At 40.0% G+C, this 15,346-nt stretch overlaps 2 protein-coding genes across 4 annotated transcripts in view; one reads left to right on the top strand and one right to left on the bottom strand.

The window, feature by feature from the left end:
* The first annotated feature begins 3,795 nt into the window (after positions 1 to 3,795).
* Positions 3,796 to 12,380, top strand: vtna (vitronectin a). Of its 2 annotated transcripts, none has more exons than XM_057839740.1 (8): positions 3,796 to 3,912; positions 5,263 to 5,382; positions 5,468 to 5,911; positions 8,014 to 8,153; positions 8,241 to 8,397; positions 8,481 to 8,633; positions 10,819 to 11,319; positions 11,606 to 12,380. In XM_057839740.1, the coding sequence occupies exons 1-8, from the start codon at positions 3,855 to 3,857 to the stop codon at positions 11,725 to 11,727; spliced, it is 1,695 nt and encodes a 564-aa protein (XP_057695723.1). In that variant the 5' UTR covers positions 3,796 to 3,854; the 3' UTR covers positions 11,728 to 12,380. The 2 variants fall into 2 exon arrangements, with proteins under 2 accessions (XP_057695723.1, XP_057695724.1); XM_057839741.1 differs by having other exon boundaries at positions 3,854 to 3,912; positions 5,239 to 5,382.
* The window catches only part of scarf1 (scavenger receptor class F, member 1), a 25,783-nt gene continuing 22,594 nt past the window's right edge, over positions 12,158 to 15,346 (bottom strand). For both annotated transcript variants that reach the window (XM_057839738.1, XM_057839739.1), the window contains one exon: positions 12,158 to 13,643. In XM_057839738.1, the coding sequence (XP_057695721.1) occupies positions 12,607 to 13,643 (1,037 nt within the window). In that variant the 3' untranslated portion in view covers positions 12,158 to 12,606. The remainder of the gene's footprint in view (positions 13,644 to 15,346) is intronic.

Genomic DNA, 15,346 nt, shown 5'->3' with positions numbered 1-15,346 from the left:
GTATTCTTTCTACTCCAAAAACGAGAACCTGTGTTTCTCCCAAAAAGTTCTATTTTGGTTTCATCTAACCATAAAGCATTCTCCCAGTCCTCTTCTGGATCATCCAAATGCTCTCTAGCGAACCGCAGACGGGCCTGGACGTGTACTGGTTTCAAAAGAGGGACACGTCTGGCAGTGCAGGATTTGAGTCCCTGGCGGCGCATTGTGTTACTGATCTGATCTGATACTGTTACTGTGGTCCCAGCTCTCTGTAGGTCATTCACTAGGTCCCCCTGTGTGGTTCTGGGATTTTTGCTCACCGTTCTTGTTATCATTTTGACGCAACGGGGTGAGATCTTCCATGGATCCCCAGATCGAGGGAGATTATCAGTGGTCTTGTATGTCTTCCATTTTCTAATAATTGCTCCCAAGGTTGATTTTTTTTTTTACACAAAGCGTTTTACCTATTGCAGATTCAGTCTTCCCAGCCTGGTGCAGGTCTACAATTTTGTCTCTAGTGTCCTTCGACAGCTCTTTGGTCTTGGCCATAGTGGAGTTTGGAGTGTGACTGACTGAGGTTATAGGCAGGTGTCTTTTATACCGATAATGAGTTTGAAACAGGTGTCATTAATACAGGTAATGAGTAGAGCCTCGTTAGACCTCGTTAGAAGAAGTTAGACCTCTTTGACAGCCAGAAATCTTGCTTGTTTGTAGGTGACCAAATACTTATTTTCCACTCTAATTTGGAAATAAATTCTTTAAAAATCAAACAATGTTATTTTCTGTTTTTTTTTCTCAACATTCTGTCTCTCATGGTTGAGGTTTACCCGTGTTGACAATTACAGGCCTCTCTAATCTTTTCAAGTAGGAGAACTTGCACAATTGGTGGTTGACTAAATACTTATTTGCCCCACTGTATATACTGTATATATCAGAGGTGGGTAGAGCTAGCCAAAAATTTTACTCAAGTAAGAGTAGCGTGACTTCAAAATAATATTACTCAAGTAAGAGTATAATTGGTCATCAAAAATGTACTCAAGTACAAGTAAAAAAGTATTTGGTTAAAAGAATACTCAAGTAATGAGTAACATTGTGACTAACTGCTCACAATCTCTGATTTTTAAAAAGTATATTTTTTCTAAGCACAACTTCATCTATATGAACTTTTGTTATTATTATACTGTACTACAAACAGTTACATAACCACATTAAGCCAAAGAAATACAACAAAAATAATTGAATTCCGGCGAGAGAAAAAAAATCTGCAGAACTGAAGCATCATTCCTTCAAAGAGCATGAGTGCCCTCTGGTGGAGAAAATTGTTTGTAGGTGACTAAATACTTATTTTCCACTCTAATTTGGAAATAAATTCCTTAAAAATCAAACAATGTGATTTTCTGTTTTTTTTCCACATTCTGTCTCTCATGGTTGAAGTTTACCCATGTTGACAATTACTGGCCTTTCAAATCTTCGCAATTGGCAACTTGCACAATTGGTGGTTGACTAAATACTTATTTGCCCCACTGTAAGACTGTAAGAAGACCAAATGAACCACCATGAAGCTTTGAATCAATTTGCTGCAAAGCTTCATTGTTTCAAGAAGCTTCAGTTGGCCATTACTTCTCCCTTGGGGGAGACAGTCAACCTCTGCTACTACCTGCTGTAAACACTGTTGTCGTCTAACATGCCTCCTAGCATGCATTGCAGTGCTAATGATGTAAATAACAATCAAATTTTATATTCTGAGCTAATTATTTCTTCAATTACTGTGAAGAACTTAATTAAGCATTAATTTAGGAACTTCAATTCATGCTTATAACAGATGTCATTTAGTGTCATCCAGCAAATTATCTCACCTTTGAATGAATGTAAAAGATCTGAGCTGGACATAGAGTTAGTGACATAATTAGCCGGATGACACTGAATGACATCTGTCATAAGCATTCAGTAATGACCATGATACTGTCATGTCATAATTATGGTGGTCTAATGACAGTTTTAAGAAGAAAAAAAAAAAAGTAGTGGCTTATAGTCCGAAAATTACGGTACTATTTGTTATGTGTATTGGTTCAAGTGATACACCGTTTGATTCAAACTTTTGTTTAAAAAAGAAAAAAAAAAAAACTACTAAAGAAAGATTTTCAAAACCTTCAGAATAAAGGTCTGGGTTTTATTTGCAAATTTAAATTGCAATATTTTAACGTAAATTATATTAATATTCATAGTAAAAACAAACTTGTTATTAATGTCTTAACTATACAGCAATGCAAAAAATGAACATTTGTCTTAAGACCACTCAGCATTGTCTGTCTCAATAAACAAATTAAGTACAACTGAAAAACCTCTTGGTCAGGGAATAACAAAGATAAATAAAAATGTGGTCTTTAGTTAGGTAAAAAACTGCGGCTTTTGTCCCCAAGCACAGCCAAATCCTACAAAAAATAAATAAAACTCATTTGGGCTGCTTTAAGACCACCAAAATAAAATAAAAATGAAAATTGGGTGAGAAGGGTGTAAACCTACATTTCTGACGGTTTAATTAACCTTAACAGTAGAAAATACATACAGGAGTATACTTCTCTTTAAGCAGCTTCCTACCCAAGTTTTGCATGTTAGCAAGTTCACATAGCTTAATGTTATGCTAACTCTGATGCAGGTCAGACTTTCAGTAGCAAAATTAGTGGTGTGTTCCCCACCTCCACACCATTGATGTCTTTTTACATTACTTACAGTGGCTGCTGCTGGCCACAAAAAAATGTAATATCTCTCCTCATCAAAGGGGGCGGAGGAGGCGGCATGTTGTCGACATGTTGTCTGTGTTGGGCTGTGTGTGTGTGTGTGGGGGGGGGGGGGGTAAGTCAGCAGCCAAACAAACATGCATATCGGAAGACGATTTAAATTACCTACTGTACATATATAACTGAACTCATTATATAGTGGAAATGAGGTTGCTTAGTAGTTGGTGGAGACAATTTGAGCATCCTGAAAAGTTGGTAGTCTTATGTCCCTACCGTTCATATGCAAACCTACACCCTTGGTTCAATCCCAGGATATTGACTTCCTGTGTGGACCTTGCATGTTCATTCCAGAGCATTTTTTTCCCCAGGTACCAAGGTTTCCTCCCCTGTGCGAAAAACATGCATGGTATGCTGACTATACACTCCAGCTTGCACATAGGTAAGAGTGTATGCGTGTGCGTGCGTGTGTGTGAATGGTTGTTTGTCTTGTTGTTCCTGGTGATTGGTTAACAACCAATTTAGGGTGAACCCTGCCTACTGCTCATAGTTAGCTGCGATAGGCTCCTGCACCCCGACAACCTTTGTAAGGTTAAGCGCCACGGAAGATGAATGGATAAATAATACGAAAGCCCTGCTATTGTTACCAGGCAAAAATACGGTACGAACTTCTGTGCATTCATATTAAACTGTCACTTTTAAACATATGAATGATTCATTATCATTGCTCTGTAAAAATAAATCATCCACATTGGAACATAGTTACTCTTGTCACTTAACTCCATCCTCATTATCACACTGAGTGCAAAACATGCAAATAAAATTTTGGTCTGATTTAAGAGCTTAGTAAAAACCAACAGGTACTGTAAATGATGCCTGAGTGAAATCAAAACATACACAAACCCATAGAGTATTAAATTAAAATACGGGATTTGAAGTCATTAACATGTTGCTTAAATGTTCTTTTTGTATTGATCTCATTCACTGTATCTGTCTGTTCTTTGCCCATGTAGAAAGAATGCAGGACACTTGGCAAAAGCAAACACCGGAAGTGGGGTGACTGACACATGTTTCCAATGATTGAGAGCACACGGTCTATCATTTTGGTCTCATTCTGTCCTCTCCCACTGCAGAGGAAACATGAGGCTGCGGGTCTTGCTGCTCCTTGGTCTTGTCACTCAGATTTTAGCAGCAGACGGTGAGTACAAACAGGGATCTATATTTATGTTTCAAATAGGCAATAGTAAATTTCAAATATAGAGGACATTATGTGTTTCCCTGCAATTGGCTAGTGTACTTTGTTTCTTGTCCAACTCCAGCTGGGATAGTCAGGTTTGCAGTAGTTTGTCAAAAGAGAGAGTGTATGGTTGTCTGTCCCTATATGCATGTGCTTGGTGATCCGCTGTCCACCAGTGCATGCTGGAGTCACCCTGAACAAGCATAACCAGTATAGAAAATGAATTGATGGATCAACTTAATTATTTTAACTTTCATAATAAGACAGTTTTGTTATTTTGGGGTCTCAAAAACATTAAAAATTGAACAAAACAAATATAAAATGTGTTCAATTTTCCAGTCTTCAAGCAAAATTGAGCTTAAGTTGATCCTGTTTTACGTGATTGACTTTTTTTTCTGCAACCTAACAAAGGAACCGCTGCAGTTGAATCAGTCTAATTGTTGCTAATACACGTCAGAAATAATGTCCTACATTTCTGAGAGACAAAACTGCACTGAAGATCCTGACAAGCACAGCGTCAACATTAGGGAACAATGACATGCGAGTCCCTCTATTACCACTAGTGCTTTCCTGTGTTGAGAACCTTACAGAAGGAAAACAATTTCCGTACTGCCTTTGATGGGGGGAAAAAAAGCAATAAAAGAAATAAAAAATTAAAGATATCTTGCAAAAAAGACATTTCTACAGACGTGTCAGAGAAAATGTTTTCTCAATTTAAAAAAAAAAAGGACAATATTGGTGAAGACTTTTGAAGGTATCAAGGCAAAGATTCATGCAGCAAAGCAATACTACTGTAGATACAAAAAAAACCTGCTCGACAGTATAAGGACTAGGAGCCAAAATTGAACCTTCCAACCAGTCGATGATCCTGAACATGCTGCAAGGAAAACAAAGGAGTAACTCGAGGACAAGTCTGTGAATGTTCTTGTGTAACCTTAAATTGGATACAGATGGAAAAATCTCTAGTGAGATGAAGAATGAGAGAAACTGGGTAAAACTTGGTGTTCCGAGCTTACAGCATCATACTCGTTGGATTTTATTGTATTAATACTAAAATGAAAACATCTGTTTTTCTGTATTTTGTGAATGTATTACCATTCTATTACTACAAAGTACTTTGTGTGTTTACTTTGAAAAGTTCTATAGAAATATCCGAGACTGCTGCCAATGGACTGTATAATATTAGGTATTTGAAGAAGAGCCAAACGACTTTTCATGTCCTTGTTTTTGTTCAAATTAGAGGACAGTGGTTCAGTATTTTAACATGTGTGCATTTATTTTCTGTAGAATGCTAACTTTTCTTCGTTAAAGAGTCATGCATGGGCCGCTGCGAGAATGGCTTCGATTCCGAGAAGACGTGCCAATGTGACACCATGTGCAAGTACTACAAGAGCTGCTGCGCTGATTTTGAGGCCACTTGTGGCATGATGAGTAAGAATCCCCTCTTGTGGTATCGCTGCGCAAAGCTAAAATATTGAATAATTAAAACGCTAGCTTTTACTCTCTCTCCTCCTAGCTCGTGGGGACACATTTGAGTTAGCAGAAGATGACGATTATCTTGAAAGCACCACGCTAACAGCACGTAAAGCGCCCGTCAACAGTCCCACTCTGTTGCCTGTTTTGGACTTTGCGTACAAACCGCAACAGCGACCTGCAGCCACATTAGAAATGAAGAAACCTCCACCGAGGTCTCCGAGACCCACCGTCCCACTATCAGTGAAACCCTCTAATGACACTGAAGTCAGTTTACCAGCAGCCCCTCCAAGAGCCACCATCCTGTCTTCAGCAAAACCACAGAGTAGCACCTATGTCCAGAATGCCCAGACAACCACAACCCCCATGATACCTGCAACCACAACTGGCACCACTGCAGCTCCTGACCCTGACGCTGAGAAATGCAGCGGCAGACCCTTTGATTCATTCATGCAGTTGAAGAATGGCTCCATCTTTGCCTTCAGAGGTGAGTCTACACACCTTATATTTTTTCCAATTCAAACCATTAAAATCTTGAGAGATCAATGATGATGTTGTCAGAAAAAAATGTTTCTTTGATTGTTGCTGGTGTTCATTATCATTCAAAGATCAATCGTGCTTGAAAAAGCTCGGATGTTCCTCCACTGGTTCTCAGTTCCTTTCAACCTTCATGTCCCATACCAGGTCACAGCTTTGATGCTTGTTAACAATCCCAAGGGAAAGAATTCCCTAATTGCCAAAAAAGGGTGTTACCTATAAGACATGAAAGAAGAGGAATCTACCCACACACACTGACCATGAACAATTACCTATGATCATGAGGCGTGAAGTGGCGAAAGTGAGTCAACAACTAAAGTTTTTGTGAAACCTAGTATAAGAGAAATAATGTAAAAAAACAAATTGAATGTGTTAAGAGAAATTTCATACGTTCCCACTTCAGGGCGTGATGCCCATTAAGGAGTTTTTGTTGGTTCCGTATTTTTTGAGTAGCTGTGCATATCGCAAAAACAAATGCGTCTTATAGGTGAACATACTGTGTTAGTGACATGCCTGCCAGAGGTGGGTAGTAACGCATTACATGTACTCCGTTACATTTACTTGAGTAGCTTTTTGAGAAAAATGTACTTGTAAGAGTAGTTTTACTAAGCCATACTTTTTAATTTTACTTGAGTACATTTGTGAAGAAAAAAACGCCACTCTTACTCTGCTACTTTGGGCTACAAAGGACTCGTTACATTTTTCCTCTTTATTCTACATATTAGATTTATTTCTTTTTTTTCCAGCGATGCCAAGAGTACCTCTACTAATTTCACCAATCAGACGCCGCAACAATATTCACATGACTACAATAGCCCAATCAGATGCAAGCTTGCCGTTCTATGATCACGCCAGCCTGTTCAATCACGTGGCGTTTTTAAAGCACTGTAAAAAAGAAAGAAGTATAGAGCGCTGCCCTCAACATGACTCGAAAGCGCAGATTTTAACCTCTCTCCCAGTCTTTATTTGACACCGATTTACCAGGGAAAACTGAACATATGATCCTTTTAATTTCATAATAGTAACTATGAAGGAACTATTTACTATTCAAACTAGGAACTATTTTCTCCACTAGAAGGCACTCACGCTCTTTGGACGAATAATGCTTCATTTCATTAATTTTTTTTTCTTTTGCCAGAATTCTTTTTTTTTTCTTTCTTTATTTCTTTGGCTTAATTGGGTTATTTAATGGGTTACTGTACAGTATCATTGTAACAATAGTTCATATAGATAACTTTGTGCTGCGAAAAAAAATAGCGTTGTTTAAAAAAAAAAAATGTAAACAGTTACTCACAACGTTACTCATTACATGAGTATACTTTTCACAAAATAAACATTTCACAAAAACCAACAAACAAACAAAATATTTTTTTCTCTTGTCCCTGAGTACATTTTTTGGATGACCACTTTTACTTGAGTAATAATATTTTGAAGTAACGCTACTCTTACTTGAGTACAATTTTTGGCTACTCTACCCACCTACTGATGCCTGCACACAAAGCATGTCGTCACATGTCGTAGTGTGTTTCGGGCGGTAATTATGGTCCCTTCTGCATGTCTCAGTCAGTTGCTTTTTTGGCAATTTCGAGGATTTTGTACTCCCAGGGTTAACATTTTCTTAGATGTTTACGTGGGTAGAAAAAAAAAATCAAGCCAGTTACATTGTTTTCTTGAAATATTTTCAGAATTAAAAATTGTTATAATTTTATATTGCAGGAATTCCTCAAAAACACTTTTGATATTGTTCCATTTATATATTTCACATAGCTTTTAAACATTTTAAGAAATTGTAGTTTTTGTATTATTACTCCAAATCCATAAGTGGGTCAAAATGACCCTCGTGTATTTTCTTGTAATCCAATAGGAATGGGCTATCAGGAATAAATTACCTGGGGAGCACACAGATTATACAAGAAATGTCGTTTGTTTGCTTGTACGTAAATTTTGATCCTTTGCATCATGTTTGTCCAAAGTCGAAGCCTTCACTGCCTGACCTGACTTGTCAGTCCAAATGGAGTTTAAAGTTGGTGTCCTTGTCTGTGTTTTTAACAGGCGAGTACTTTTTTGAGCTGGACCAAAAGACAGTGCTTCCTGGATATCCCAAACTCATAAAGGACGTGTGGGGCATCAGTGGGCCAATTGATGCTGCTTTTACAAGGGTCAACTGCCACGGAAAGACATACATGTTTAAGGTAAGCAGCGCTGACCTAAGCAGAATTTTAAAATAGGGTAAAATCTGTATACGGAAAAGAATTCACATTGAGCTTAAATCCAAACAGGGGAACCAGTACTGGAGGTTTGACAATGGCGTGCTGGATCAAGACTACCCTCGTGATATCAGTGTGGGCTTTGACAATATTCCAGATCATGTGGATGCTGCCTTTGCCCTCCCAGCTCACAGCCACAATGGCAGAGAGAAGGTGTATTTTTTCAAAGGTGAAGCAGGTTTTTATGAGCTTCTTGCAATCATACCAAACAGGGCTGCTCAATAAATTGCCTGTTTTTGGTATCAACAATAGGGGATCAGTATTACATCTACGAGTTTTTGCACCAGCCTTCCCATGAGGAGTGTGTCACGATGTCTGAGAGGTCACCATCCATGTTGTTCAGCCGTTACACCGACATGTACGCCAGCAACTATGACAGATATTTAAGTGATCTCTTCTCAGACTGTGAGTACTCTAATACAGTGATTCTCAAATTGTGGTATGAGTACCTCTTTTGGTACACGGGCTCTTTATAGTGGTATGTAAAACAACCAATGTCCAATTACAGTTCAGTTGTATTTAGCTTTTAAATTCTTTACATTCTTCATTTTCTGGGTGTTGTTTTAAAAAATGATCATTTGGGAAAAATATGTTTTTACTTGTGAAATTATGACTTTTTTGTCATCTCAAGTTTCCATGTAAAATTTTGGACTTTAGTTAATTGTTTTTTTCCTTGCAATATTAAAACTTTTTGAATAATACTGTACCTCTCACATTTTATACGTACAAATTTTAGGCATAGTTCATAATACATGCTTTTAAATTTTGAAGTGTTATATAGTAAATTATCTTTGCGTGGTGGTGCTACATTGCTATGAAAAAGTATCTGAACCTTATGGAATTTCCCACATTTCTGCATAAAATCACAATCAAATGTGATTTGATCTTTGTCAAAATCACACAGATGTAAAAACAGTGTCTGCTTTAACTAAAACTACACAAACATTTAGAGGTTTTCATATTGTAATGAGGATAACAAGCAAACAATGGCAGAGGGGGGAAAAAATAGGTAAGTGAACCCTCCGTCAAAGGAGACTTAAAAAGCAATTGAAACCAATTTTTACAAAACAATTTAAGCCAGGTTCCTGCCCAATCCCTGATGAGTTGTTTAAAGCTGTTCTGCCCACTATGAAACACACATCTGGTAAGAATTGCCTTGATGAGAACCATTGTCTGATGTGCATCATGGCTCGGTCAAAAGAGCTGGCTGAAGACCTGCGATCAAGGATTGTTGATTTGTATAAAGCTGGCAAATGATACAAAACCATCTCTAAAAGTTTGAATGTTAATCAATCGATAGTCAGAGAAGTAGTCTACAAATGGAGAGTTTGGCACTGTTGCTTCTCTCCCAAGGAGTGGCCGTCCACCAAAGATGACGCCAAGAGTTCAGCGCAGAATAATCAGAGAGGTAAAAAAAAAAAATAAGAACCCTAGAGTGTCTGCTAAAGACTTACAGAAATCACTGGCACAGTCCAATATTTCTGTGCACTCATCAACTATAAGCCACCGCTGTCTACAAAAACATTGTTGCTCGTTTAATGTTCGCAAAAAGGATCTTGGACACTCCACAAAAGTTTGGCAAAATATTTTGTGGACTGGTGAAACCAAAGTTGAATTGTTTGGGAGTAACACACAGCGTCATGTGATAAAAAATAAACGGAACAGCTCACCAACATCAACACCTCATCCCCACCGTGAAGCATGGTTGAGGGAGCATCATGATTTGGGGCCGTTTCGCTACCTTAGGGCCTGGACAACGTGCAATCATTAATGGAAGAATGAATTCAAAAGTTTATCAGGATTTTTTCCAGGAAAACATGAGATAGTCTGTCAGACAGTTGAAGCTAAAAAGAGAATGGATGCTGCAACAGGACAATGATCCAAAACACAGAAGTAAATCAACTTGAGAATGGTTTCAGAAGAACAAAATACACGTTCTGGAGCGGCCAAGTCGAAGTCCAGACTTGAACCCCATTGAGATGTTGTGGCATGACCTAAAGACAGCGATTCTTGCCAGACATCCGAGGAATCTGACTGAACTACAGCAGTTTTGTGAAGAAGAATGGGCCAACATTAGTTCTGATCGATGTACCAGACTGATCTGCAGAAGTTATTGCAGCCAAAGCGGGGGGCACAAAATATTAAATATGATGGTTCACTTACTCTTTTTTCCCCCTTCTGTCATTGTTTGCATACTATCCTCATTAAAAAATGAAAACCTATACATGTTTGGGTGGTTTTAGTTAAAGCAGACATAGACTTCAAAATTATATGTTATATATTGTGAAATCTATGAGGCAGACATTGTTTTTTCGTCTGTGTGATTTTGACAAAGATCAGATCACATTTGATGGTGATTTTATGCAGGAATGTGACAAATTCCAAAAGGTTCAGATACGTTTTCATACCACTGTAGGTGTAAAAAGTATCAGAAGAGTCAGAACCACTGCTGTAATGCATTGTTTCCAGTGCCTTGCTCAATGGCATATTAACAGTATTGAAAGATTAACATTGGTGTGCGCTTTGAGATTTCTCAAATGAAAATTAGGTAGCATAGTTAATCTGATTTCTTTGTCTAATGTTTTTTCAGTGCCCCAGCATCACAGCCATCACCGTTTCATTGACAGAGACTGGAAGGGTCTTAAGTCACCAGTGGATGCCGTCATGGCTGGCCGACTGTATGTCCCCCCACGCCGGCTACAGCCGGACATACAGTGGGACCGGTACCAACAATATCAACAGTACCAACAGTATGGCCAGCAGTACAATCAACAGTACGGTCAACAGTGGGGGCGAAGGAGATGGAACCGATCGCCCTTCTGGGAATCCATGGCCGAGAGGGGCATGGGCATGGGCCAGCAGTTTGCGGAGAGGGGGATGGAAATGGGCCTGAGGCTGGCCGAGAGGAGGATGGAAATGGAAGAAAGACTGGGACGTGACTGGAGCAGGCGCTGGGATCAGGACTGGGACCAGGACAGGCGCAGAGACGGCTACAGGAATAACAACAGAGGCAACTACGACTCCAGATACAGGAACGACAGGCCGTACTGGAGGCGTCTGCCCGTACAGAGCGTCTATTTCTTTAGAGGAGGTATTGTTGCATATACTTTGGTGTTATAATCCCATTTGACTTTTGAGATTTCACTCTTTATTATATTTTAAATTCATGAAAGTTTTATGATCAAAACATTATGCCTGCAGTCTAATGGTCCACAGACTGACATTAGTATTTCCGTGTTCTAGTAACAGCTTTAAAGCTGTCAACATAATCTTTTACAGACTAAATGTCACGTTTTAACATAGAAGCAGCACCACAGTAACAAAAGTTTGTGCAATAATGATCCTAAAATTGTCGCATTCCCTCCTGTCTTGTGCAGATAAATACTACAGAGTCGACCTCAGCACCAAGAGAGTAGACCCGGCCTCGCCTCCCTATCCCAGATCCATCGCCAAGTACTGGCTTGGGTGCTCCGACACAACAGGAGCCGAGAAGAAGTAGTTTAAATCATTTGTGGATTTGTGTCAGATGATATCAGTATAACACATAACCAGCTTGCTTGTCAGCTTGAGCGAATATGATCTTACGTCCAAAGTCTACTTGACCTACTTTGTTTACCAACGTTTCGTCATAGTACAACGCAAAGGTAAAGCCTTCAGAAGTTCTGTTTCTCAATGTAACATTTAAAAGACTAATACCACCTGCAATTGTAGTATTTGTAATTTACACAACTACAGATAATTTATGCTCACTTTTTTTCCTTTTTTTGTTTTTGTTTCCATGAACCAATACAGTATACAATACGTGACACCCTCAGTGTAATAATTAATGCGTTACAAAGCCACTTTGGTGGGATACGATTTTCCGGTTCAATAAGTAACTTAGTCAACTTTTCGTTACATTTTTAATAACATATCAGTGTCTTGTGTGTTTATTTGCTGATTATGACAATCAAACTTCTAGGTGAGCGTGGTTGTTTTTTTAGGACTCGGTCACCTTTTAGAAATAAATAAATAAATGAACTTAAAAGGTGTTTGTATTGTTCATGAGTGACGAATGAAGACATTTTATAGTCCCACCATTCTTTAACCACTGTGGTGACATTTAAGAGAATTGAACAACAGTTTTTATTTTTAGTCTAAATTTTCCATCGATGGAAGCACCAATGTACAACGACCAAAGTGTCTAACCCAGTTACATACTGAAAACTATAGTTAAAACTATTGTAGTATACAGTATATAATGTTACTGATAGATACTGATAGAAAATATAAAATATTTACATGTGTGTTATGTATATTCTACTTTAATTATTTACATGCATGTTAAATTTTCAAATACAGTATACACCATAAGCCCCCATTAACAGAGTCGTAGTCCTTATGCGTTTGTGTTTGAGGTATACGAATGTGTAATCATAACGTTTTCATAGCATGGTTCATCGTTCCCACTTTTAATAAGAGCGGCAGCGTCCCCTGCTGGACCCACAGTCAGGTATCTACTCTCAGTTAGTGCCTCACTGCTCTCAAATTGCTGTATTCTGTCTGGGAGGTCACCCGAAGCCCCCTCCGGAACACTCTTCAAAATGGACGAGAGCGGTCTTTTGAGAGGAATGTTCTCTGTCGACCCCGTGTCAGTAGGGGTATTTCGCGAAGCGCGTTTCCTCCTCACGGGTTTAGCGATTGCAGGCTCAGCTCCTGAAGGCCCGCCTTGCTCCCACACACTCCTCCGTGCCCCTAGTCTCCTCCTGGGCGGTTTGGAGATAGCTTCGGCATCCTTAGTTTTGCTTTTGCCAGGATCCTGCTCTCTTTGTCTCTGGAGGCTTCCGAGTCTCCTTAACATGGCTTGAACAGGGCCTTCTGAGCTCGTCCCCGCCCTGCCCACCGTCACATAAACGGTGGTGACCTTGCTTGAAACGCCTGAATGATGATCTGGAGCAGAAAGGACTGACAGTTTTTGCTGGGCAACCGTGTTGGACATGGTGCATTTTCGTCCTGTGGCAGTTCGGGTCATATTGGTAGACTTTTTATCCTCATCCTGGTCCACAGCCTCGCCGCTGAAATCTTGGTGGTCTGTCACCTGTATCTCTATGCCATCTTCCCTCTCTTCTGCTTCATCTCCATCTTCCTCATCCGGTCTGACGGAATGGATCAAAGCACCACCCCGAGTGGACTTGGATTTGCGAGGGTGTCCGGACAGAGAAGCGGTATCTTGAGCTGAGCCGCGCCTCTCTTTGGGACTAAAGCGGGTGCCCTCTGCAAAAGAGACGGACGGCCGCTTGGATTTGGCTATGCTGGAAGTCCGTGGGATGTCAAATGGAGACGTTATGTCCTCGGTGCTGAAGCTGGATGGGTCCAGGAGCATGTTACATTTGGAGCTCATCTCCTGGAAGTGGCTACCCTCCATTCCTTGGATGTCTGTCAAAGACAGGGAGAGATCATTTTGAATCTTTGCACCAAAGTGTGAAGTACCGCAATTTCAATACTATAAATTTTAGTTATACAGCGGTACCTCGACATACGATCACTTCAACACACGATCTTTTCGACATCCGACGTAAAATTTGACTCGCCATTTGTTTATACAGTGTATCCAGAAAATCACATTGTATAATTTTCAAATAATAAATTTGTATTTAACTGCATGAACTAAGTATTTGATACATTACCAACTAGTAAATAATTCGGCTCTTAGTTCTTTTTTAAGTACCCCTCCTGTTCTCCACTCATTACCGGAAGTAACTGCACCTGTTTGAACTTATTACCTGTATAAAAGACACGTGTTCACATGCTCAAACAAACAAACTCCAACCTCTCCACAATGGCCAAGACCAACGAGCTGTGTAAGGACATATGGGATAAAATAATAGACCTGCACAAGGCTGGGATGGGCTACAGGAAAATAAGCAAGCAGCTTGGTGAGAAGGTAACAACTGTTGGAGCGATTATTAGAAAATGGAAGAAGATCAAGTTGACGGTCAATCTGCCTCGTTCTGGGGCTCCATGCAAGATCTCACCTCGTGGGGCATCACTGATCATGAGGAAGGTGAGGGATCAGCCCAGAACTACACGGCAGGACCTGGTCAATGACCTGAAGAGAGCTGGAACCACAGTCTCGAAGAAAACCATTGGAAACACATTACGCCGTCATGGATTAAAATCCTACAGCGCACGCAAGGTCCCGCTGCTGAAGCCAGTGCATGTGCACGTCTGCAAGTTTGCCACTGACCTTCTGGATGATCCAGAGGAGCAATGGGAGAAGGTCATGTGGTCGGATGAGACCAAAATTGAACTTTTTGGTCTAAACTCGGCTCGTCGTGTTTGGAGGAAAACGAAGGATGAGTACAACCCCAAGAACACCATCCCAACCGTGAAACATGGAGGAGGAAACATCATTTTTTGGGACTGCTTCTCTGCCAAGGGTACAGGACGACTGCACCGTATTGAGGGGAGGATGGATGGGGCTATGTATCGCCAGATCTTGGCTGACAACCTCCTTCCTTCAGTGAGAGCCCTGAAGATGGGTCGTGGCTGGGTCTTCCAGCATGACAACGACCCAAAGCACACAGCCAAGGCAACTAAAGAGTGGCTCCGTAAGAAGCATCTTAAGGTCCTGGAGTGGCCTAGCCAGTCACCAGATCGAAAATCTATGGAGGGAGCTGAAAGTCCGTGTTGCCCGGCATCAGCCCCGAAACCTGAAGGCTCTGGAGAAGATCTGCATGGAGGAGTGGGCCAAAATCCCTGCTGCAGTGTGTGCAAACCTTGTCAAGGACTACAGGAAACGTTTGGTATCTGTAATAGCAAACAAAGGTTTCTGTACCAAATATTAAGTTCGATTTTTGTGATGTATCAAATACTTATTTCATGCAATTAAATGCAAATTTATTACTTAAAAATCATACAACGTGATTTTCTGTTTTTTTTTTTTTTGTATTAGATTCCGTCCCTCACAGTTGAAGAGAACTTATGATACAAATTACAGACCTCAACATGCTATGCAAGTGGGAAAACCAGCAAAATCGGCAGTGTATCAAATACTTGTTCTCCCCACTGTACATCCGAAGACATGCTCGAAATACGACATGACAGCCCCGCAGACGAACACACGGCGGATTTTTATC

The sequence above is a fragment of the Corythoichthys intestinalis genome, chromosome 6 (genome assembly GCF_030265065.1).
Source record: "Corythoichthys intestinalis isolate RoL2023-P3 chromosome 6, ASM3026506v1, whole genome shotgun sequence".
Classification (NCBI taxonomy): Eukaryota; Metazoa; Chordata; class Actinopteri; order Syngnathiformes; family Syngnathidae; genus Corythoichthys; species Corythoichthys intestinalis.
This window is presented reverse-complemented; position numbering and strand designations above follow the sequence as displayed.

What these genes read in the sequence shown, in the direction of transcription:
- vtna (XM_057839740.1), top strand. Translation starts at nt 3,855, where the DNA reads ATGAGGCTGCGGGTCTTGCTGCTCCTTGGTCTTGTCACTCAGATTTTA. An exon ending in CTCCATCTTTGCCTTCAGAG is followed by an intron (nt 5,912 to 8,013) that starts GTGAGTCTACAC and finishes TGTTTTTAACAG; the next exon opens with GCGAGTACTTTTTTGAGCTG. An exon ending in CGTCTATTTCTTTAGAGGAG is followed by an intron (nt 11,320 to 11,605) that starts GTATTGTTGCAT and finishes TGTCTTGTGCAG; the next exon opens with ATAAATACTACAGAGTCGAC.